At 52.9% G+C, this 23,674-nt stretch overlaps 1 protein-coding gene across 1 annotated transcript; it reads right to left on the bottom strand.

Annotated features, from left to right (window-relative positions):
* Positions 1-1,472: 1,472 nt before the first annotated feature.
* CIBAR2 (CBY1 interacting BAR domain containing 2) lies at positions 1,473-12,765 on the bottom strand. The gene is given in 10 exon segments (XM_057534374.1): positions 1,473-1,693; positions 2,482-2,593; positions 4,371-4,484; positions 7,481-7,579; positions 8,407-8,412; positions 8,525-8,626; positions 8,705-8,723; positions 8,725-8,768; positions 10,623-10,850; positions 12,739-12,765. Coding segments are annotated over 10 exon segments (861 nt in total). The 3' UTR covers positions 1,473-1,583.
* Between the last annotated feature and the right edge of the window lie 10,909 nt (positions 12,766-23,674).

Genomic DNA, 23,674 nt, shown 5'->3' with positions numbered 1-23,674 from the left:
CTCAGATGCCCCCAGCCACCGTCAGGAATTTGCTCCCCAAATGTGCACACCCAGGGGGCCCAGGCGGGCAGGCGGCTGAGCCTGCGGACCCCCACCCCTCCTCCACTTCTGTGATGTATCCCTGATCCCAAGGTCATCCCCGCACACCACGTCCCTATGGTTTGGGTGAATTGTGTCCCCAAAACTCATGTGTTGAAGTCCTAACTCCCAGTACTCACAATGTGACCTTATTTGGAAATAGAGTCTTTGCAGATATATTTAGTTAGGATGAATGGGGTGGACCCCTGATCCTATGACTGGTGTCCTTATAAAAAGGGGAAATTTGGACACAGAGACACACACACAGGGAGACGCCATGTGAAGATGAAGGCGGAGATCAGGGTGATGTGTCTACAAGCCAAGGAGCACCTAGGATGGCCTGGGAACCACCTGGAGATTCTCCTCACAGACCCCAGAAGGAACCAGCCCTGCCAGCACCCTGATCTTGGACTCCAGCCTGAGGGAGAATAGATTTCTGTGGTTTGAAGCCCCCAGAGTGTGGTGCTTTGTTAGGGCAGCCCTGGGAGATGATTCACCTGCAACCAATAAGGATTCTATGGGGCTTTCCCGGGACAGACCCCCCCCCCCCGCCCCCCACCAACGTCCTCCACCTGCCTCTTGTTTGTAGAAAAACTTTAGCCTCCTAGGCCTTCCCCGAGTTCCAAAGAATAAATTTAATCAGAGAAATGAGAAAATGCAGAAGCTAAGGAAAATAGTCAAGCAAGACAAAATAATAAGAGTTCAGCCATTAAATAAAGCCAAGGACCTTTAGTTCCTCCTCAAGGGCTATAGATAATATTCTGCACCATGTCCTTTGAGCTGTTTTGCAGGTACGGAAACCCCACAGGTGGAAGAAGTTAACTGTATGCCGCCCAGTTACCTCACCACCAGCCAACCAGAAGAATGTCCACAAGGGACTTCCCTGGTGGTCCAGGGACTCTGTGCTTCAACTACAGGGGGCCCGGGTTCGATCTCTGACTGGGGAACTAAGATCCCACAAGTCGCACGGTGCAGCCGAAAAAAAAAAAAAAGAAAAAGAAAAATGTCCAAGAGCTGATAACGCCGCCCCACAGTCCCCTCCCTCACCCTGTCTTTAAAAACCTTTCCTGAAAGCCATCGGGAAGTTGGGACCTTTTGAGCACCAGCTGCCTGGACTCTTTGCTTGGCCTCTGCAAAAAATCCTTCCCTTTCCTTCACCACAACTTGGTGTCAGTAAATTGGCTTTACTGCACGCAGGCAAATGGACCCGAGTTTGGTTCGGTAACACATGTTAACACAGGCTTAAACACGCCGAAACCCAGTCATAAGACAGGAAATGAGACCCAGCAGGAGTCAGGGTGAGATGCACCCACGTTTACTGAACACCTGCTATGTGCCAGGTGTCCTCTGGGCACCTTGATCCCCAGAGCAGCCTGTGAGCTGAGTGATATGATTCCTGCCGTACAGATGAGGAAAGCGGGACCCAGAGGACACGGGACTTGCACACGGCGGAGCCTCTGAGCATCCAGCCTCAGCCCCCTTTTCCTGACTGGGGAGTTCTCGTCCTACTGATGGGGCCCCTGCCCCTGTCCCCTGAGGTCCTCCACGGGGTCCTCCTCGGCAGAGTTGTCCTCACTGGCTGCTGCTTTTCTCTGGCTCTGTATGGTGCTCTGCTCTAAATAAAAAAAATATATAACAACAACAATAACAAAATCATCATCATCACAGCAACAACAGCAATAATAATAACGACAGGGGCTTCCCTGGTGGCGCAGTGGTTGAGAGTCTGCCTGCCAATGCAGGGGACACGGGTTCGAGCCCTGCTCTGGGAAGATCCCACATGCCGCGGAGCAACTAGGCCCGTGAGCCACAATTACTGAGCCTGCGCGTCTGGAGCCTGTGCTCCGCAACAAGAGAGGCCACGATAGTGAGAGGCCCGCGCACCGCGATGAAGAGTGGCCCCCGCTTGCCGCAACTGGGGAGAGCCCTCGCACAGAAGCGAAGACCCAACACAGCCAAAAATAAATAAATAAATAAATTTAAAATAATAACGACAGTGACAAGCATTGTTTCCTAAATGTTTCGGGTAGATGTGTTCGCCTAATACCACAGCCCTTTGAGAGGGTTACTATCATTGGCCCCACTTTGCAGGTGAGGAATCTAAGGCACAGAGAGGTTAAGGAACTTTCCCAGGGTCACACAGCTTGGGAGCAGTGGGTTTGGACCCAGGCAGTCTGGCTGGGGACCATACTTCCTCCTCTGCCTTTCAAGAGAATTATTCAGAAAGCATGAGATGCCCCTCATCCCCCCACACTGTGGTTCCCTGAGTCTGCTTCAGGCAGGTCCAGGTCAGATTCAGGGCCACCCTCCCACTCCCCAAGCAGCACTCCCTTCTCAGACCTGAGTTCTCAGCCGGCCTCTGGGCTCTGGTCACTTCACCTTGTCACAGGTGTTACGCCCCACCCCCAGTGCTCACCTGGGCGAGAAACCATGGGACAGCCGGGGACAGGGTGTTGTCCGTGAGCAGCCAAGTGTCATAACGCCCATAAACTCCATGCATCTTGGCTCTAAAATCCTGCCAGGAGGGTTGGATCTGGTCAGGAAACAAAGGGGTGCCAGTGGGAAAGAAAGAAGTGGGATAAGAAGGCCGGTGCACAGGTAACTGCAGGGACCCCCACCTGCACCAGGAGTCTCCTGTTTCTTATTCCATATGATCTACTGCAGAGCGGTAAGTGGGCATTGTCATCCCATTTTACAGATGGGAAAACTGAGGCCCAGAGGCAAGGTAACACGTCCATAGTCACGCAGGAAGATTAGAGATCACACTGCCCCCCGACCAAAACAAAGTAGAGTTGAGTGAATGCACCAGAGCCCAGCCAATCTTCATTGACCCTCCTATGATGGTTTTAAAGCTCATCCACAAATTCTTTGACACTTCTCCCATCAGGAGCTGGACTATAATTCTCCTCCCCTTGAATACGGCCTTAATGACGCACTTCTAAGGAACAGAATGTGGCAGATAGGATGCTCAGTTTCTTCGGAGGTTAGGTCACAGAAGGTGACACAGTGTAATTCTCTGATGCTCACTCTTGGACCAGCTGCCATGGTGTGAGGAAGTCCACGCCCCATGGAGAGGCCGTGGGCAGTTATTCAGGCTGCAGACCCCACTGCGGACCCAGACGGGATGGGCCTCACTGGGGTACAGCTCATGCAGTTGCCCAGGGCCCCCAGCTCAGAAGGACTCTGCCATCTTGGAATTCTTAATAATTATTGAACAAAGGGCCCACGTCTTCATTTTGCCCTGAACTCTGCGAATCACGTGGCCCATCCTGGACCCAGATGACAGCCATCATCTACCACACACGGGCGAGGAAGCCTTGGAAACAGCTCCAGCCCCAGCTACGGATTGGCTGAAAGACCCGAGTGAGGACAGCCCAGCTGAACCCACCAATCCTAGAGCCACAGAAGATAATCCCGGTAAACGACCGCTGCTTTACACCACGAGGTGTGGCGCAGCACATTATAGATAACTGGGATGGCTTTTTCTAGATCCTAATCACATCAGGTGAGGGTAATAAGCGCTTTGTCTACCTCCGAAGTACAGCAGGCATCAGCCTGGAGATGCTTTTTGTTGTTGATTCATTTGTTTTTAAGCACCCAGGTGATGATGATGTACGTGGATGGTCCAGAGAGACCGTGTTGGGGAAATTCCCCGCCTCTGGTTCGGCGCCCAGGGGCAGATATTTAAAACAGTTCATTACAATGAGCCTTCAAAGTTCGAGAAACTGCAAAATGTGGCCAACAAAAACTGCTTCTATCAAGACAAAACCAACGACTCAGCCATAAAAAAGAACAAAATAATGCCATTTGCAGCAACATAGATGCAACTAGAGATTATCATACTAAGTGAAGTAAGTCAAGACAGAGAAAGACAACTACCATATGATATCACTTATATGTGGAATCTAAAATATAGCACAAATGAAGTTATCTACAAAACAGACTCACAGACAGAGACATCAGACTTGTGGTTGCCAAGGGGGAGGGTGGGAGGGAGAGGGATGGCCTAGGAGTTTGGGATTAGCGGATGCAAACTACTACATATAGAATGGATAAACAACAAGGTCCTACTGTAGAGCACAGGGGACTATATCGGATCTCCTGGGATAAACCATAATGGAAAAGAATATTTAAAAAAAGAATGTCGTATGTGTAAAACTGAGTCACTCTGCTGTACAGCAGAGATTGGCACAGCATTGTAAATCAACTAGACTTCAATAAAAAAAAAAGACAAAAACAACCTCCAATTCAGCCCCACCCCCCAAATAGGAGATGGGATGTCTGTGACCCACCTCCAGATCTCTCTCCAGGTCGTAGCTCTCCAGGGTCTGGAAGGCACTGGAATACACCTCCACCGCTTTGGCATGGAAGACCATCTCAATGGTCACAAAGTCCGAAAAAATTTTCTTTGGGGAGAGAAGCCCAGATCACATAAGTAACACTGTCAGAAGGACTGTCCTGGGGTCATTTCGACATGGACCAATTGTTGGGGGGGTGGGGTGGGCGGGGGCTTAGGTTGTCCTTGCAGGGCAGGTCCTAGGTGTGGAATTTCAATATATTATTTCTAAATAATTAATTTTTGTTGAACAGATAATGCATTCCCATAGTTCCAAAGCTGCCTTGCACAGAGATTGTTCCAGAAATGTGTGAGGCCTTGTGGACTTTCTGAGGGGCATCCTTTTCTCAGCTCTGTCAACCTGGGCTCCTCCACTCAGCTTGTGCTTCTCTCATTCTGAGGTCAGGTTGATGGCTACAAACTTTCAGCCTCTGTCACCCACAGGCTGGAAGTGGGTCTTAGGGGAAGGGGAGGGGATGCTACTAGCCCAGAAGCCCCACAACCTGATAAGCCAGCTTGTCAAAACATTATTAGTGATGGAGACGTTGGCTTCTCTTGATCAGATGGTTCAGCTTGGCTCAGTGAGCTCTCACAGAGCTCCTACTGCGTGTCCGGCTCCAGTGAGGGCTTCTACTGCGTGCTGGGCCCAGCACAAGCTCCTACTGTGTGCCAGACCTGAGGGGAAACTCCTGCTGTGTGTCAAGTCCAGCACAGGCTCCTACTGTGTGTCAGGCCCCTCCTACATGCTGGGCCCAGCACAAGCTCCCACTGTGTGTAGGGCCCAGCACAAGCTCCCACTGTGTGCTGGGCCCAGCACAAGCTCCCACTGTGTGTAGGGCCCAGCACAACCTCCCACTGTGTGTAGGGCCCAGCACAACCTCCCACCGTGTGCTGGGCTCAGCACAAACTCCTTCAACGTGATCGGCCCCAGCAGGACACAGGCTTGCTGTTGGGGGAGGAGCCTGCAGTTTGGAAACACACCTCTTCCTGTCACGTGGGAAGCACCTGGAAGAGGCGGGCCAGAGGAAGCCGCTAGGCCACCTGGGAGAAGGAAGGGGCGAGGAGGCCGCAGACTGTGCTGGGAATCCCTGCCTCCTGCCTCCTCCCGTCCTGCCCCCGGGAGGCAGTGCTGGTGACAAGAACAGGCCTCGTCCTGCCCTTTGCCGGCCTGTGGCCCCGAGGAAATGACGTATCCTCTCAGGCCTCAATTTATTCGTCTGCACGGGAAGCACAGGAGTGGTCCCAGTTCACAAAGCCCTACGAGAGATTCAGTGAGTGCCGCGGCTCTCGACCTGCGGGCCCCTCGTCAACACCAGCCTCACCTGGGAGCTTGTCAGAGATGCACATTCTTCGGCCCACCCAGGCCCACTGGATGGGACGCCAGGGTGGGCCCACCGTCTGCGTTTTAAGGAGCCCGCCAGGGCGTTTCTGACGCACGCTCAGGTGAGTGAACCGCTGCTTGAAAGCATGGCTTACATTCTTTTAGAGGAGCCAGAGAGTTATTTTGTAGATATTTCATTAGAATCGTGACCTAAAACTGATATAGTGGTAATGATTATTTCAAGTTTGGACTTTTATCTCTTTTAACATTTGGAGGTTTGGATAAGCGTCTCTTACAAATGAATTCCCCCAATTTTAAAGGATGCCCATGTTAAATTGCATGCTTCTGTTGGCCCTCAACAGTGCAGAACCTTGTGTGCTCTCGCTGGCCTCAAAAACATCAGGTGCTTGATAATGGTCTGCTGGTGGTTTTAGGTTCTGCCTGCAATGTGGATGCTCGAGCAGTAATTACCACTATTTCACTCGCTTCGTTCGTTCATTCTTTCATTATCCCAATGTTTACTGAGTACCCACCGAGTGCCAGGCCCTAGACCTGGTGCCCAGGACCCAGGAGGGGACGTGGCAGGCAGGGGGTCTGCTCTGTGGCTTCGACATGCAGTATGGGAGGTGGCGTGGGGCAGTGAGTTCTCCCCTGCTCTCCACCATCACGGGGTCTGCGTGAACTCTCTCTCCCAAGGGTGTCAGCTCTGTGAGGACAGGGCCTTGCTTTGCTGGCTATGGTGTCCTCAGCTTCAGGCATAGCGCCTGGCACATAATAGGTGTGTATTCAACATCTGTGAGATTCACGAGTGAATTAAAGATACAATGAATCCACCCCCTGGGATAACTGCCCCCAGAGGGAGCAGAGCAGAGAGTGTTAACAGTTGGTCGGACCAGGTTTGGGGGTCCAGGTGAGTTTCTCTGAAGGACAGCAGGTGTGAACTCGATGCAGAGTAAGGGCAGAGCCCTCCTGGTAGAGGACACAGCCTGTGCAAAGGCCCTGGGGTATAAAAGGCTTTGGTGCACTCGAGCTTGGAGTGGTGTGTCCAAAACAAGGCTGGAGGGCGGGGCTGGGGCTTCGAAACCTTGGGGAGGATTTCAGCCTTTTTCCTTGGAACGAGGGACGTACAGGAGGGTGTTAAACCCAGGAGTGACAAATCAGAGCTGCCTTTTGTGAGATTCTTGGGACTGCAGTTTGGAAAGTGGACTAAAGTGGCAGGGGGGCAGGAGTGGGTGCAGGAGTCTCTGTGACCATCTTGCCCTTAAAGACCCTGCCTCCCTGAGGCCTCTTGTAAGAGCTGGGGTTCTGGGCCCGGGGCTCTGGGTGTGTCGGGGTGGAGAGAGGAAGGATTTGTGCCACTGGGGCTGTGCAGAGGAAAGGAGGAGGGTCCTGTGGATCCTGTGCGCAAAGGCAGGGGCTGGGGGGACAGACTCTGCCCAGTTCTCCTGGCAGGCGGGGAGCTTGGCCGGGTGCTGAGACCACACGGCTGCCACTGCTGGCTTCCGGGCAGCACAGCTGAGCAAGACAGCTGCCCGAGCAGCCGGCCTCTACCCGCCGCGGCCAGGAGGAAGCCAGGATGAACTGTCCGGGGAGTCAGGGCCCTGAGAGCCGAGCAGGCACAAGCTCACACACACACACTCGCACAGGGAACACACATGCACGCACACACACACAGGTGCACACACACCAGAGCTCGCCTGCGGGGCAGCCCAGAGTACTTCCGACCAGGGACCGACCACCCCTACCTGGAGGTTCAACTGCTCCTGGAATGCATCCACCGTCTCCTCCAGCTGGTGGGAGGTGCGGCTGGCATCCACCGAGGCCCTCTGCACGCTGGTCTCCGCCTGGCCCCGGAGATAGAAAGTGTCACGGGGGCTCCATTCTGGATCATTCTCTGTCCCTTCGCCCCACCCTTGGGCCAGCTGTCCTGCGTCGTGGGCGTCTCTTGCCAATTTGGTTGTGGAAGGAATGGCCGAGTAGGACCACAGCAAAAGGAGCAGCTGCTGCTTGGACAGACTCTCTTGTTAGCTGTATGACCTCAGGCAAGTCACTGAACCCCTCTGAGCCTCATTGTGCTTGCCTGCAAACAGGGGATGGCTGTAAGGCCTGCTTTGCAGGATTGTTGCAAGAAGGAGAGTGGGCTCAGCTGAACTACTGCTATGACAGGTACTCCACAGTCGCTGATGATTAATTCCCGCATGTGGAACGATTTTAGGTAATTAACTTATTGGTTGCTTTGATTGGCATCTATACGGCCTGACTCCACAGCAGGCCTGGCACGTGACGAAGCTGGATTTCAGAGCCAGACGCCTGCAGAGCTGAGTTGGGGGTTGCCCCTCCGCTCTCTGTGTGGCCTTGGGCAAGTCACTTTCTCAGTTTCCGCATCTAGAAGTACCCACCTCCTGTGAGCAGTGAGTGGGTGACCCTGGCAAGGAAGCAGGCTGTGGAGGGGGGTGTCTCTCTGACTCGCCGAGTAGCATCGCTGATGGCACGGAACCCAGGTCTCCTGAGCCCCAGCCGATGGCTGGCTCTCCCAGAGCCTCTGACTCCCCTGTCCTAAGCCCAGGGCCCTGCACACACCCGCCCACGTAAAGCTCACCTCGCCATTTTGTGAGGCCGTTCATTACCTGCGTGCGAGCCTGCCTTCCCCAGACAGACTTGTGACGCTCACCTGGGACTGAAACAGGTGCTGTTAGGGATTCAGGTTAGCCAGCAGCCCCCCTGGAGGGGGCACGGTGACGTAGGGCCCCGGCCTCACCGCCCCCCAGCCCCTGCCTCGGGAAGGATACGATGGTCTGTCTCTCTGAATGGGACTTCTGCCTCAGTTTCTCCAGCTTTTCCAGTTGTTTGAGCTCGTTGTTCCAGACGTGTTTGAATTTCTTGATCTCAGCCTACGGAAGGAGGAGGGTGGTTTCCTGGGGCCCCAGCCCCCCGCGTGGCCCACGCCGCAGTGCCGTGCCCTTGTTCACCTGGGTCTGCTTTATCTGGGTAGAGCTTCAGAGGGTTGACCACCTTGGTCTCCAGCCTCTCGACCTGGGGGCACGTGGACATACAGAGTCCGAGCAGGTGGAACCAGGGAGATGGTGGGGGGCTGCACGGCCCCTGGCCTGCATTTACAGAGCGCTGTCTGCATGTCCAGAGCTGCACGGTGGGCCCTCCTCCCACCTTGGGGTTGCGAGCGCGGGCGACACATTTCATCTCGCTGAGCCCTGTTTCCTGGCCTGTACAATGGGTATAAGGAGTGTACCCGCCCAGGGTTTTTTAGCAACTGGATGGGACCCAGCGCTATTTCATTTCTCCAGACTGCCTTGAGCTCTCACCAGGGACGCTGACAGATCCACCTGGAACACAGACTAGCAGGGAATTCAGAGCTGACTGCGCTGTGCAGCCCCCAGGGACATGGCAGGGTCGGCGAGGGGGACACCTCACGCCCCTGAGTCAGTGCCTGTGTGCCAAGCCTAACACTAGACACGAGGATAAACAGTGTCAGTACAGGTAGCAATGGTCACAGTTAAAGCTAGTGTGGACTAAGCACTTACCCTGTGGGTGTCACAGTAGAACAGGTGTAGGAGTCCCCCCAGGGGCTCCTTAAAACCCTCATCCCCAGGCACCACCCCAGAGGTTCTGACTCAGCAGGTCCAGGGTGCAGCCCAAGAATCTGCATTTTTCTAACAGGTTCCCAGGTGAGGCTGGTGCCTGGAGGATGGGGTCCCCTGGGAGTCTGGTTTGCCCGATGGGCCAGGGGAGCTGGAGTCCCCACCCAGCCCCTTCCTGCTCCTCCATTGTGGCTCATGGCTCTTGTGAACGCAAACCTAAAGAAGAAATAATTTTCCCAAGTGCCGAAAACGAAAGGGACTTACCCCTTCCCTTTCGGTACAGTATTCCTTTGAGAAAACTTGCGGTCGTAAATCCTTTCTCTGTCCCTTTGAGATGGATATAAAGCTCTTGGCTGGTTTTACAAGCAGGAAAGCCCAGTCATCTCTGAACTGTAAACTTTGGGAGGCCAGTGTCTGCAGGGAGTTTGCCTGGTACCTGGCTCCCGGCTGTACCTACCTGCTTGTCAGAGAGAGATCAGGTTTTAGTTTTCTTTGGATAAAGATGATCAGCCAGCCCAGGTGGCCCCCCCAGTCGCCAGGTGGAATTAGGAAGTCCTGTGTGACAAAGGGTGCTGTCCCCTTCCCTGTCCTCAGGGGGAGTGAGGTTTCTCTGTCTTTGCCATCACTTATTCAATCGCCTGTGATGTGCATTACCTTCTGGCTTAACGCTTATTCGATAGAAAAGCTGTTTCATTCTTTTCTACCATCGCAGAGAGGATTTTTCTGGGCTGGCTGGAGTTTTGTTTTAATTTATTTTATTTTTATTATTATTTTTTTTATCCCAAACTCCTAACCCTTCCCTCCCCAATGCTCCCTCCCCCTTGGCAACCACAAGTCTGTGCTCCGTGTCTGTGAGTCTGTTTCTGTTTCGTAGATAAGTTCATTTGTGTCATATTTTAGATTCCACATGAAAGTGATATCATATGGTATTTGTCTTTCTCTGTCTGACTTACTTCACGTAGTATGATAATCTCTAGGTCCATCCATGTTGCTGCAAATGGCATTATTTCCTTCTTTTTTATGGCTGAGTAGTATTCCATCGTATATCTGCCACATAGGGATTTTTATTTTTAATTCTTTCCCTAACCCCCGGCAGCCTCCTTGCTCTCTGCAAGCCTCTAGGCTCTCATTCCTGTAAACTGAGGTGTGACCCAGGGGAGGGAGTGATGTGAGTGTCCGCACTCTGGGGACACCTTTGGAGGAGATGCGTCCGCTGACTGTGGACCCTGCCAGGCGGCTCCAACCCTCAGATCCCCCCCGGGAAATGGGTCCGCCGGGGCCACTCGCTCACCTCGGCCTGCCGGTAATCCTGCACTTTGGCCAGGTCCTCGGCGAAGTTCCTCAGGGCGGCCCGCACCTCCGGGTTCTCCGTGTCGGCGAAGTCGGTGAGCGTCTTGACCAGTGGGTCGGCCTTGTCCCGCAGCCAGGCTGTCTTGCGGGTGTAGGCGGCCGGCAGCGAGCAGAACTGGCCGAAGTGCTTCTCGGCGTTGGTCACCGTGTCCTCCATCACCCGCACCTGCTGTCCCTGGGGAGGTGGGGGCCTGAGGAGCCGTGCTGGGCAGGGACGCCCGGCCAGGTCACGACAGCGAAGCAGGGGTCACCCACCCACCGCCCTCCTCCTAGGTGGCAAACCCAGGCCAGGCGTTCGGTCCCCAGGATAATGCCCGGAGTCCCCGGGTCAGGCCGTCAAGGCAGATGCGGGAGACCAGCAGGGTCACAGGGCTGGTCAGTGGCCAGGCAGGAGTGCAGACGTGGGCTTGGCTCCTAACCTGGCCTTTCCCACCCTGGGGCCCTTTACAGGGGCTTTTTCTTCCCAGCAGAGTCGGTCTGTATTCCAACCATGCTGAGCTGCAAGGACCTCTTCTCTCTGAAATCCCCAGATTCTATCTTTTCCCCGAGCTGTTGAAATTCTCTCCCTTCTCTACATCGTAAAGTTTTATTAATAAACTTTTTTGGGGGGTGGGGGGACCAGTTTTAGGTTTACAGAAAAACTGAGTGGAAAGTACACAGGGTTCCTACATACCCCCTCCCCGGCACGCAGGGTTTCCCTATTATCAACAGCTTCCCTTTAGTGCCCGACCTTTGTTACAAAAGGTGAACCAATAGTGACACATTCTTATTAACTAAAGTCCCTCGTTTACATGAGGGTTCCCTCTTGGTGTTCTACATTCCGTGGATTTTGACAAGTGCTCAGTGCCCTGCCATCACAATGTCGTAGAGAAGTCTCACTGCCCTAAAGACCCCATGCTCCGCCCGTGGGTCCCTCCTCCCTCCCCCAGCCCTGAACCTTTAGTTTGTCCTCCTGGCATGCCATTTATCACCATGTATGACTTCCTGTTGTGCTTGGTTTCTGTCACCCTCTGCATCTTTCTGGGTCAGGGGTGGGGGGAGCTTGCTGACTCATCTTTATGTGCCACTAGCCTGGGGCCTGCCCATCGCAGGTGTTCCATGAAAAAATACAGAGTGAGTGAAGGACCTGCTGGATTTCATCTTCCTGAGACAGTAAAGCGGGCACAGCCTCAGACAGTCGCCTCCCTCTCGCCCCACTGCACCCTCTCCTCACCCCTCGTCCCACCCAGGTGGTCACTGCCCCGTCCTCTCTCTGTATGACCAAAGCCCCCAACCTGTGCAGCCCTGTAATCACATCTCTAAAGCTGGAAGCTGGGAGGAGGGCCCTTTGTCCTCCTAACAAACCCTAACTGGTGCAGCCCTTTACAGTTTGCCGTGCGCATCGTGTGTATTATGTGCAAACAAGGTAAACGGAGACCAGAGAGGTGAAGCATCTTGCTCCAGGTCACACAGCCGGCCGCAGTGCCTGCCCCTCCACATGGGGTCCTTGGACCCCCTCAATCAGAATCGCCTGGGACACAAGTTAAGCCTGCAGAATCCCAGCCCACTCTCCGCCAGACTCCCTGTGAGCGAGGTCCAGGGAGCTGCATTTTTAAAGAAGCCCATCAGGTGGTCCAGGGGCACCCTCGAGTTTGTGAGCCCCAGAGGAGCCAGGCGTGGAAACAACTGGGTAAGGGGCGAGTTGAGAAGGCAGTGGTAGATTCAGGCTGCAGGCAGTGGGGTCGGGGATAATTCCACAGAGGGGGTGATGCCTGATGGGGTTTTGAGGTATGAAGAGGGGTTTCCCAGGTAGAGATGAGTGAGGGAAGTTGGGGTGGCCCCTGTGAATTTAGCTACCCCAGGGCTGTGGGCAAAAATGCTGGAGAAGCAGACAGAGGCCAGATTCTGGAAGCCTCCATGGTCTCTAGACCTCCAGGTGGGCGTGGTGTGGGCGGGAGAGCATCCTTACCACTGCCCCCACCCCAGCAGTCCAGGCGGCCCCATCTGTCTTGGTGCGTCTGGCCCGGAAAACCCGGCCGCCCCCTCCCTCCCAACCCAGGCCAGTGTGGGGGTGGGGCTGCTCACCTGGAGAGAACAATGTTCATTGTGACTGGAGACAGGCAGCTGTCCTGGTCCTGGGGATTAAGGACAGGGCCCCAGGGGTCCCGCAGGCCTGGGAGAAGCCACACAGGGCTGCGTGCAGCTGCATGGTCCTGGCTCAAGGGACGCTGCCACCTGGTTACCAGGCGACGTGGCCACCCGCAGTCACCCTGGGAGGAGCCTCCGCTGGTCGCTAAGGCAACCTCTCCCCCGGGCCAGCCTCCCCAGGCGGATTAGGAGCCTCAACCAGCCTTGCGCTGGCCCAGGTGGGGTCGCCGAGAGGCTCCCTCCCACTGTCCCGGTGAAGATGGAGGTTCTTGTGGACCTGGCAGCGCTGGGGTTCCCCAGGAGGTGCGGGGACCAGACTTAGGGCTGCTGGCCCTGCGCCCAGCTGTGCTCGTGGGTCGTATTGCTGGGGCTCCTCCTCCCACGAGAAGGCCACCCGGCCTTCCCCAGGCTGCTAGGAGACTTGGCTACTCAGGAGGGGTGTGCAAAAAAGCACAGTGAATCGCTGCTCGTCGCTGAATCGAGGGGACAGGGCACCAGCCCACAGGAACATCTTAAACGTGTTAATCATCATTTTACTGGTCTTTTCCCCCTTATTATAAACACTGTCTGCTCATTGTTAGAAAAGCAAGAAAACAAAGATAACACAAAAAGAAGAAAATAGGACAGCACGTACAAAATTGTGCTAACTGAAGTACGGTACATTTTGCTAATTGGAAGATGTGTGCAATTCAGTGCCTCTACATTTTACCTAAAGAAAAGAAATATGCAACTAACAACCACAACAGTAAGAGATTGGAAGAGGGGAAGGTAGAAAAGCAGAATGTTGGTAACTGTTGCCGTGGAGGACCCGCTGCACAAGTCTGTTCACTTTGTATATGTCTGAAGGTCTGTTTTTTTTTTTTTTAATTAATTAATTAATTTACTTTATTTTTGGCTGCACTGGGTCTTCGTTGCTGCGTGCGGGCTTTCTCTAGTTGCAGCGAGCGGGGGCCACTCTTCGTTGCGGTGCGCGGGCTTCTCATTGTGGTGGCTTCTCTTTGTTACGAGGCACGGGCTCTAGGCGCACGGGCTTCAGTAGTTGTGGCTCACAGGCTCAGTAGTTGTGGCTCGCAGGCTCTAGAGTGCAGCCTCAGTAGTTGTGGCGCACGGGCTTAGTTGCTCCGTGGCATGTGGGATCTTCCCGGACCAGGGCTCGAACCCGTGTGCCCTGCATTGGCAGGCGGATTCCCAACCACTGAGCCACCAGGGAAGCCCTGAAGGTCTTTATAACGAAGAGTGTTTTTTTTTTTTTAAGTGTATATGAAAGCGAGGACTTTATTTATTATTTATTTTTATTGAAATATAGTTGATTTACAATGTTGTGTTAGTCTCTGGTGTACAGCATGGTGATATATATATATATACACACACACACTCTTTTTCAGATTCTTTTCCATTATAGTTTATTACAAGATATTGAATATAGTACCCTGTGCTATACAGTAGGTCCTTGTTAGTTATCTCTTTTATATATAGGAGTGTGTCTGTTAATCCCATACTCCTAATTTATCCCTCCCCTCCTTTCCCCTTTGGTAACCGTAAGTTTGTTTTCTGTGCCTGTGGGTCTGTTTCTGTTTTGTAAATAAGTTCCTTTGTATCATTTTTTTAGATTCCACATATAAGTGATATCATATGATATTTTCCTTTTCTCTGTTTGACTTACTTCACTTAGTATGATAATCTCTAGGTCCATCCATGTTGCTGCAAATGGCATTATTTCATTTTTTTAATGGCTGAGTAGTATTCCATTCTGTAAGTGTGTATATATGTATATATACACCACATCCTCTTTATCCATTCCTCTGTTGATGGACATTTAGGTTGTTTCCATGTCTTGGCTATTGTAAATAGTGCTTCTATGAACATAGGGGTGCATGTATCTTTTCAAATTATAGTTTTCTCCGGATATATGCCCAGGAGTGGGATTGCTGGATCCTATGGTAGGTCTATTTTCAGTTTTTAAAGGAACCTCCATACTGTTCTCCATAGTGGCTGCACTAACTTACATTCTCACCAGCAGTGTAGGAGGGTTCCCTTTTCTCCACACCCTGAAAGCGAGGACTTTAGAGTCAGCTAAACACAGGTTCAAATCCCAACCCCTAGCCCTACTGTGTGACCTTGGGCAAATCACCTGACCTCTCTGGGCGGCAGTCTTCTCCCCGGTAAAATGGGACCGTGGCCCTCTTTCCTTGCCTTGTTGTTAGGAGAAATAAGTCCCTGGTGCATCAGTAAAGAGACAGGCAGGGCAGCCCCCAGGGCAATTCCTGGCCTGTCTGCCCACAGTGGTGACAGCTCTGGGGTGGCTGGTCCTGTTCTGGTTACCTGCCCCCTCCCCCCACATCTCTGAGTGGTCCCTTTATCACTCCACACGTCCCTTTGCACTAGCTCAGTGCTCCCCGTGGGCCCTGAGCAGTGCATACACATAACTCAGCTTCTTCCTGTCTGGGGCATGTCACCTCCCCCGACTTCCCAGGCGGTGGCCCTGACCGGTGCCCCGAGGCTCTGCGGTCACTGTGCAGGTCTTCCCGGGATGAGGCCGGGGGAGGGGCTCCTGTGTCCCTGGTCTGTGTGGAGCGGCCGTCCTGGCACCGGTCAGATCCCTTGCACACTCTTGGCTCAGTCCCTCTCGGGGTCTGCACCGCACTGAATAGTGTCCCCCCAAATGCACGTCCACCCAAGACCTCAGAATGTGACCTTATTTGGAAATAGGGTCTTTGCAGATGTCATTAGCTGAGCTGAGCCATCCTCGAGCAGGACAGGCTCTGGTCCAACGACTGGGGTCTTGTAAGAAGAGGAAGCAGACACACAGGGAAGATGGCCACGTGACAGCAGGGGCGGAGACCGGAGGGATGTGGCTATGAGCTACGCCTGGCGTCCCTCGCTTCCTGCACATTTGGTGAAAAGCTTCAGTTCCGTCCCTGGGCCTCGTTCTATCCCTAATGTATGATTTCTCTCCCTTCCTCCTTCCCTCTGTCTCTTTCCAACTTCATTAACGTTTCATGCAGGTAATTCTCATCACAACAGCAACAATAATAATACCTGCAGGGCAGCCCTGGGCCTGTCCTGCGCCAAGCCCCACACTCATTCACTCATACACTCAGAAACCAGAATAGGCTTTTTCTTACCAAATGTGGGATTTTTAAAAAGTGGGAGTTGGGAATCAGCAGGACAACATAATTGGAGACGTGACATTTCTCTTTAAAATGCAACCTTTTCAGTTAGCCAACTGCGACGGTCAGTCTTCTGTGTCATCTCAGCTGGGCCATAGTGACCCACCGTTTCATCCAACACGAACCCATGGGTTGCTGGGAAGGCACTGGGGGATGCAGTCGGCCTTGCAGTCAGTTGGCTTGAAGTAAAGGACCCTCAGTGACGTGGCGGGGTGGGAGGGGCGCGGGGCTTCACCCCTTCACCACTGGGAGATCCTAGGAGCAAAAGTGAGGTTTCCAGGAGCTTCAGCTCCTGCCTGAATTTCCAGCCCGCCCTGTGGATTTTGGACTTGCCAGCCCCACATCACGTGAGCCAGTTCCTTAAAATAAATCTCATATATTCAGTTGGTTCTGTTTCCCTGGAGCACCCACCTCCTGTAGGACTAGGAGAGGCTGCAAAGCCATTTCAGGTTTCTGGGGCTCCGGAAGTGTGAGGTCAGTGTTACAGGCAACGACCACCAGAGGGCAGCAGAGACCCCCTAATGGGGAATTCCCACGTGGAGGGCAGAGTGGGAGGTGACCCCAGGAAACGCACCAGAGGAAGCCCATGCCTTCAGGCAAGACGGGAAAAGGAGCAGTTGATGGAGAGAAAGAGCAGTGGGGCATTCATGAACTTAAAGAACTTTAAAGAACCAAGACCACTTTCTAGTAGGGCCACACGGAGACATCTTGTGGCCAGAGAGAGAAAAGCCAGGAGACTGGGGAGAGGGGGGTGCAGGGGCTGGTTAGGGAGAGGGAGGAGGATGCAGGGACTGGTTGGGGAGAGAGCCTCCCCCTCCTTCCGCCCTCCCCCTCCCCTCCCCCTCCCTCCCCCTCCCTCCTCCTCCCTCCCTTCCCCTCCCCTCCCTCCCTCCCCTCCCTCCCCCTCCTTCCCCCTCCCTCCCCCACCCCAGACCCCTTCACCACCCTTGGCTGCAGGGGCAAACAGGTCTGTGTCCTAGAGAAAAATGGCATGAACCCTGTGCACACCCCACCCCCACCCCTGTTTAGTGCCCACGGCTTGCACTCTTTCTTTCCTATATGTATTTTTGCTGAACCACGTGAGAGCCCATTGCAGACATCCTGACCCTTTGCCCCAAATCCAGCGTGCACCTCAAGAGCAAGTTCGTTACGTTCTCCTGCAAGAACTCATGTGACCATCACACCCAGAAAACATGGATGCAGGGCTGGCATGCAATACCCTCTCCATGGTCGCATTTCCCCAACCGTCCCACTAAAGTCACTGGTGGCTGGTTTTCCCGCTGATTCGGGATGCATTGCAATTCCTGCTGAGTCTGTTTCGTCTCCTTGAGTTGAAAATGGCCCCCCCAGGCTTTTTCTTTTCAGGATGCTGACTTTCTGTTTGTAACAGAAATAATTTCTGTCCTACAGAAATAATACAAGAACTCCTTCACCCAGATTCTCCCGTTGTTAACATTTTACTGAGTTTGCCTTATCGTTCTCTTCTCTCTCTCTCTCTTTTCTGAACCACTTGAGAGCAAGTTGCAGACCCGATGCCCCTTTACCCAAATACCCGGTGTACATTTCCTAAGAGCAGGGCGAGCCTCTCACACGGCCACAGACAAACTCGAAACCAGACGGTTCACACTGTTACACACTCTTTCACTCTTTATCTAATCTACAGGCTTCATTCAGATTTCACACTTGTCCCCGTAATGTCATTTCAGTACGTAAGCAAACAGATCATTTTCTCCTGCTCCAGTGTCCAGACCAGGGTCACCTGCTGTCCTTAGCTGGCACGATTCTGATGTTTTCGTGGACAGGGGGCCAGTTGCTTTGGGGGAACATCGCTCGGTTGGGCTGGGCGCGGGTCTCACACCTGGGCAGGAGGACTCAGAGGCGGGTGGTCCTGCCCCATTTTATGAGACTGTCTTCCATAGCTGGCTCTGTTCCCTCTACCGTTCCCCGTGTGATGTCGCTGCCAGCTCTCGTCACTTGCCCCCCACCTGCTGGTGAGCCCAGGATCTGGCTCAGTCATCCTTCGCCCCCCACCAGGGGTTTGCCGAGTGTCTCCTCCGCCCCCGGCCCTGGGCTGCTGTTGGGGACGCCTCTCTACACAGGCAGAAGGGTCCCTGACTTGTGGAGCTTGTGCCCAGGGGCCAAGTCCAGGCTCCTTCCTCCCAGCTGGGCCCCAGGGCAGGCCAGGACTCCCCTGAGCCTCAGTTTCCTCATCTGTGAAGTGGGGACAGTCATCTTCCACCCTCACAGGGTGACCTCAGGGAGGAAATGAGAGGGTGCCAGGAAGGGACACTTGGTGTCCGGCCACAGGAGCCCTGGGCAGCATGGGGCTGGCTGCCAGTGCCCAGAGGGGCCCCATCCCCATGTGGGGTCTGACCACACCGAGCTCCGGGAGCTCTGCCCTCCCAGATCCAAGCCCCAACATTTGTAGTGCCGCTCAAGGTTGAATTAGCTTTGTTTTGTTTTGTTGTTTTCCTGGCTGCGTTGGGTCTTCGTTGCTGCACGCGGGCTTTCTCTAGTTGCGGCGAGCAGGGGCTACTCTTCGTTGCGGTGCGCGGGCTTCTCATTGCGGTGGCTTCTCTTGTTGTGGAGCACGGGCTCTAGGGCGCGTGGGCTCAGTAGTTGTGGCTCGCGGGCTCTAGAGCGCAGGCTCAGCAGTTGTGGCGCACGGGCTTAGTTGCTCCGCGGCACGTGGGATCTTCCCGGACCAGGGCTCGAACCCGGATTCTTCATCCCTGCGTCACCAGGGAAGTCCCTGAATTAGCTTTTTTTTTAGCGGCCACATCACGCAGAGCTGGCATTTCACAGGCTTCACGGAGCCAGCAGGCAGGTACATGAACTCAGAAAGGGACACTCACTTGGGGCTGCTGCAGACCCCACAGTCAGCAGTGGCTTTGCAGCCCTGCCGGGCCTGGTATCTCTTCTGACTCTGAGTCCGGCTTGGGGGACGTGCTGACAGGCCCCAGGGGGACAGGGGTCAGGTAGGGCCCCCGGGTGGGTCCTGCTCGGTGAAAGCGGTGGGGTGGTCCCAGGCCCGGAAATGGCTCTGTCCTAGGCGGGCCTGCGCTGGGGGCATCGGGCCAGCCGGGAGGGATAAGGCTGGAGGGGGCGATGGGGAAGGTTCCCCGACCGTGCCTGGCCTCGAATCGGCAAAGAGCAGTAAAGAGACAAGCGGAATGTCCAAGTTCACGTGACGGGCGGCGTCCGGGGTGGGGCTGGGGGCGTCTCGTCCTGCTCGCCCCTCACCCCCCGGATTCTGCTCCTGCTCTGAAACATCAGATAATAAACGTGTTCTGTCTGGGGTCATTTGGTTACAGCCGCCCCAGGAAACTCCTTTTTAATTCAAAGCCTGGCCATTCATCTGCTCTCTGGGGCTGGCTGCAGAGGACACAGAGCTAGTGTGAACCCTGGGGCACCAGAGGACTCGTGGGGGTCCACAAAGCAAAGGAAACCCCAAATAATCATGGCTTTAAGAAGATGGAAGTTGGGAATTCCTTGGCGGTCTAGTGGTTAGGACTCTGCGCTTTCACTGCTGAGGGCCTGGGTTCAATCCCTGGTCGGGGCACTAAGATCCCATAAGCTGTGCAGCGTGGCCAAAAAAAAAAAAAGAAGAAGATGGAAACTTATTTTTCACTGCAGGGGGCTCTATGATGTCAGGACCCAAGTTTCTCCTATCTTGTTCTTCCTATTCCTAGAGTCACCCCCAGGCTCCAAAATGGCTGCTGGAACTCTGGTCATCACATCTACCATCTAGCAAGCAAGAAGAAGGGAGGGGCAAAGAACGGCATGCCCCTTTCTTAAGTTGTACATCACTTTGCACTGACATCCTGCTGGCTAGAACTTAGTCACACAGCCACACCTAGCTGCAAGGGAGGCTAGGAAATGTAGTCTAGGCTGCAGGGCCCCACTTCTGGCAGTGCCCATAGCTACCAACTTCGCATGGACTCAGTATGCACTCACAGCCACTAAAGACCCAGCCTTTCCCGACAGGACACCAATGTCAGGGATCTGGGGAACTTGGCAAACACCCCACCCTGTGTTCCAAGAACTCGGGGCTCATGTGCTGAGCAAGCACCAGGGACAGGCCTGGTGTCCCATGTTTCTCCAGGCCAGTGGTGGCCTTGGGTTCCCCAGGCTCAAGATCTTGTTTGTGGCGTGCCTCACTGCCTGTCTGCAGTCTTGACCAAACAATTAGAAAGGGCTCTCAGATTTCTTCAAATGAGTGGAAGAAAAGAACCAAAACCAAAATATGTTTCCCTTGGAAAACTCAGGGGTGATTTTGAAACCCAGTGATGCAGAATGTCGGGAAGGGGTTGGAGTGATTTCTCTCTGGGCCCACTGAACAGAGAAAAATCCAGAAGCACTCCTGGGAGAGGGCCCTGAAGGATGGGGAGAGGGATCTGGGGAGGAGGGCTCAGGAGTCGTGGGATCAAGTCCCACCTTGGCTTCTGGGTGCCATGTGACCTGGGCAGGTCACTTCCCCTCTCTGGATCTCATGTTCTTATCTGTATTATGAGAGGGTGGGATCAAGAGTCCCCCCCATCTCTGTTGCCCTGGGGATCAGTTCCACATCCCAGGGCACCCTGCACTCTGACCCTGTATAGCTTTCTGAAAAACCCTCAGCCCACAGCTCAGCGCTGCCCCAGGAACCCGTGGTTCCTGGGAGCCCAGCCCCAGCTCCACGTGAAGGGGCCTCTCTCCTCTATTCTTTCTCATCTGCTGGACTCCTGGCAGCACAGATGTTTCCAGAACAGGAAAGCCTTGTTCCCTCCTAGGCAAAGAGAAGACAATTTAGGAGCAATTAGCAGTTCCCCGGGAGAAGAGAGAAAGGGAAGGACGATGGGAAAAGAAAACCCTGAGATGCATCTTATTCATATTTTTTATAAAGCTTTTCTCCCCCTGATTTTAGAAAATCCAGAAACATAGGTAGAAAGTGCGGAGGGAAAAGCTGATAACGCACATCCAGAAATATCCATTAGTTGCATTGGGGTACGTTTCCTTACAGTCTCTTTAGTAAATAATTTATATGAGTTCATAATTTCTACATATCACAGGTCTGCCCCTGTTGTTTCTTATAAACTCTGCATGGGTATAATTTTTGTTATTTTTTCCAGCTTTTTATTAAGAAAGATTTCAAATATACAGAACAGTGGAAAAAAATAGGACAACGTAGTTTGTGCCCCCACCATCTAGATTCGAATACTGTTAATGTTTGCCAGTCTTTGACCTTGTTTTAATGGCTATATAATATTCCATGGCAGTAGGTGTACTTGAACTCAGTCAGTTACTGAACAAATATTTATTAAGTGGCTACTCTGTGCCCAGCGATCTCCTAGGCACTGGGGCCACGTCAGGGAAGCGTAGGACCTTCAGTGCGGAACGTAGCCAGACCAAGGAGCCAATAGCCAGCAGGCGAAGTGGAATTTCTAACGTGCAACTCAGCCTTCCTGGGAGCTCAGGGCACCCTTAAAATGGGGAAAAGTTCTCTACGGGGACTTTTGGGTTTTGTGTGTGTGTGTTTCTGTGTGTATGTTTTTAATTTTATTGGAGTAGAGTTGATTTACAATGTCGTGTTAGTTTCCGGTGTACAGCATAGTGATTCAGTTATACATATACACATATTCTTCTTTTTCAGATTCTTTTCCCATATAGGTCATTACAGAATACTGAGTAGTGTTCCCTGTGCTGTACAGGAGGTCCTTGTTGGTTATCTATTTTATATATTCTACAGGGAGTTTGGCCATCAGTTTGGGGCCCACTTCCTCAGTACGACGGAGTCATCAGGGCATCCCCCAGCCAGTGGGAAACCAGTGCCAAGTGGTCCCTGACTTTTTTCAGCCACGTCTCCACAACAGCCACTGGCTGTGGGTAGGACGCCACCGCAGCAGGGCCCAGCCCAGTGGTCCCCAAAGGCTGACCACATGCCAAAGCAGGCCTGGTTAAGCATTTGCACAGTCCAAAGCAAACAGACAGGAAGGGACATGGGAGACGCAAAAGTGTACTCACAAAGTGGGGCTGATCCCATTAAAAAAAAAAAATTCCGAGATTGTTGATTTCCTTTGCTTTTGGTGCTAATGTGTCTCTTGCTTGGTGCAAAATGTCAGTGGTTGTAAGTAGTACTTTAGAAGTTGTCCTTTCTTGGCCAAACAAAGAGTTGGCAACCCTCTGTTGTTCCCAAAACTGGGGAAAAAGAAGAATTACTAACCTATGACATCTAAGAGCTGGGAGCTGCCATTGGGTTGATCTCACGCACTCACAGTGGATGGGAATGGCCAAGGCATTGTGACCCTTTCCTGTTTTCTGATCTACAACTTGAATTTCTTTTTTTTTTTTTTTCCTTAATTTATTTTATTGAAGTATAGTTGATTTACAATGTTGTGTTAATTTATACTGTACAACACAGTGATTCAGTTATACATATATCTACATTCTTTTTCATATTCCATTATGGTTATCACAGGCTATCCTATATAGTTCCATGTGCTCTACAGTAGGGCCTCGTTGTTTATCCATTCTATGTATAATGGTTTACATTGCTAACCCCAAACCCCCAATCCATCCATCCCCCACCCCCGTCCCTCTTGGCAACCACAAGTCTGTTCTCTATGTCTGTGAGTCTGTTTCTGTTTCGTAGAGAAATTCATTTGTGTCATATTTTAGATTCCACAGATAAGCGATATCATATGGTGTTTGTCTTTCCCTATCTGACTTACTTCACTTAGTATGATAATCTCCAGGTCCATCCATGTTGCTGCAAATGGCATTCTTTCATTCTTTTTTTATGGCTGAGTAATATTCCATCGTGTATACGTACCACATCTTCTTTATCCATTCCTCTGTCGATGGACATTTAGGTTATTTCCATGTCTTGGCTATTATGAATAGTGTGCAGCTTGAATTTCTTACCATTCAGCCTGTCCCAGTGTCCAGGGGCCCCAGGCCTGGAGGGGGAGGGGCAGTCTCACCTGGGAGACAGGTGAGCCACCTCTGTCAGTGATGGGGGGGGTGAAAGATGCTTGTGGCTGCCAGGGATACAGTTCTCTGGGACATGTGGCAGGGGCACCTTTATGCCAGCCCTCCAAACGAGGAAACTGAGGCACGGAAGGGTTTGCGTCCTGTGCCCGAGGAGATCAGAGCTGGGCCCCAAAGCCTGTGCCTCCCTTCCACAAGGGGTCCCGATTTCACCAATCAGGAAAATTCAAAAATAATAATCCGGGGGAAACAAATGCAGGTAAGACACCTTTTTATTTGGCCCAGACAGAAACACTTTTCAAAAGCCCAAAAAACTGAGGTTTCCCTATCACAGCATTTTATTCAAGGAACGAATACGGTAACGCACACACACACGCAGATGACCTCAGAGGAGGGGCCAGCTGCCCCCTCACGCTGACATACTCTAAACGCTCAGGGTCCCTGTTTTGCTCCTCTTTTTTGAGCTCCCGATGGCCAAACTGCTTGATTCATATCTCAGCTTCTCCGCCTGGCAGTCCTGAGACTGTGGCCCAGGTCTGACCTGCCTGGGGCCTCATTTTCCTCATCTGTAAAATGGGGACAGTAAGACAGCCCTTCGACAGGGTCTCACGTGGGGTGAGTGCCCAGACGTGATGGTCACTTTTGTTCCCGGTCCTGAAGCAGGGACCTGGCTGGGCTCGGGACAGGGAGGAGGAGGGGGCGTGTGAGCGAGGAAAGTGGGAGGATG

This window comes from Balaenoptera acutorostrata, chromosome 19 (assembly GCF_949987535.1).
Source record: "Balaenoptera acutorostrata chromosome 19, mBalAcu1.1, whole genome shotgun sequence".
Classification (NCBI taxonomy): Eukaryota; Metazoa; Chordata; class Mammalia; order Artiodactyla; family Balaenopteridae; genus Balaenoptera; species Balaenoptera acutorostrata.
The sequence above is the reverse complement of the archived record's forward strand: the minus strand, read 5'-3'. Positions and strand labels throughout refer to the sequence as shown.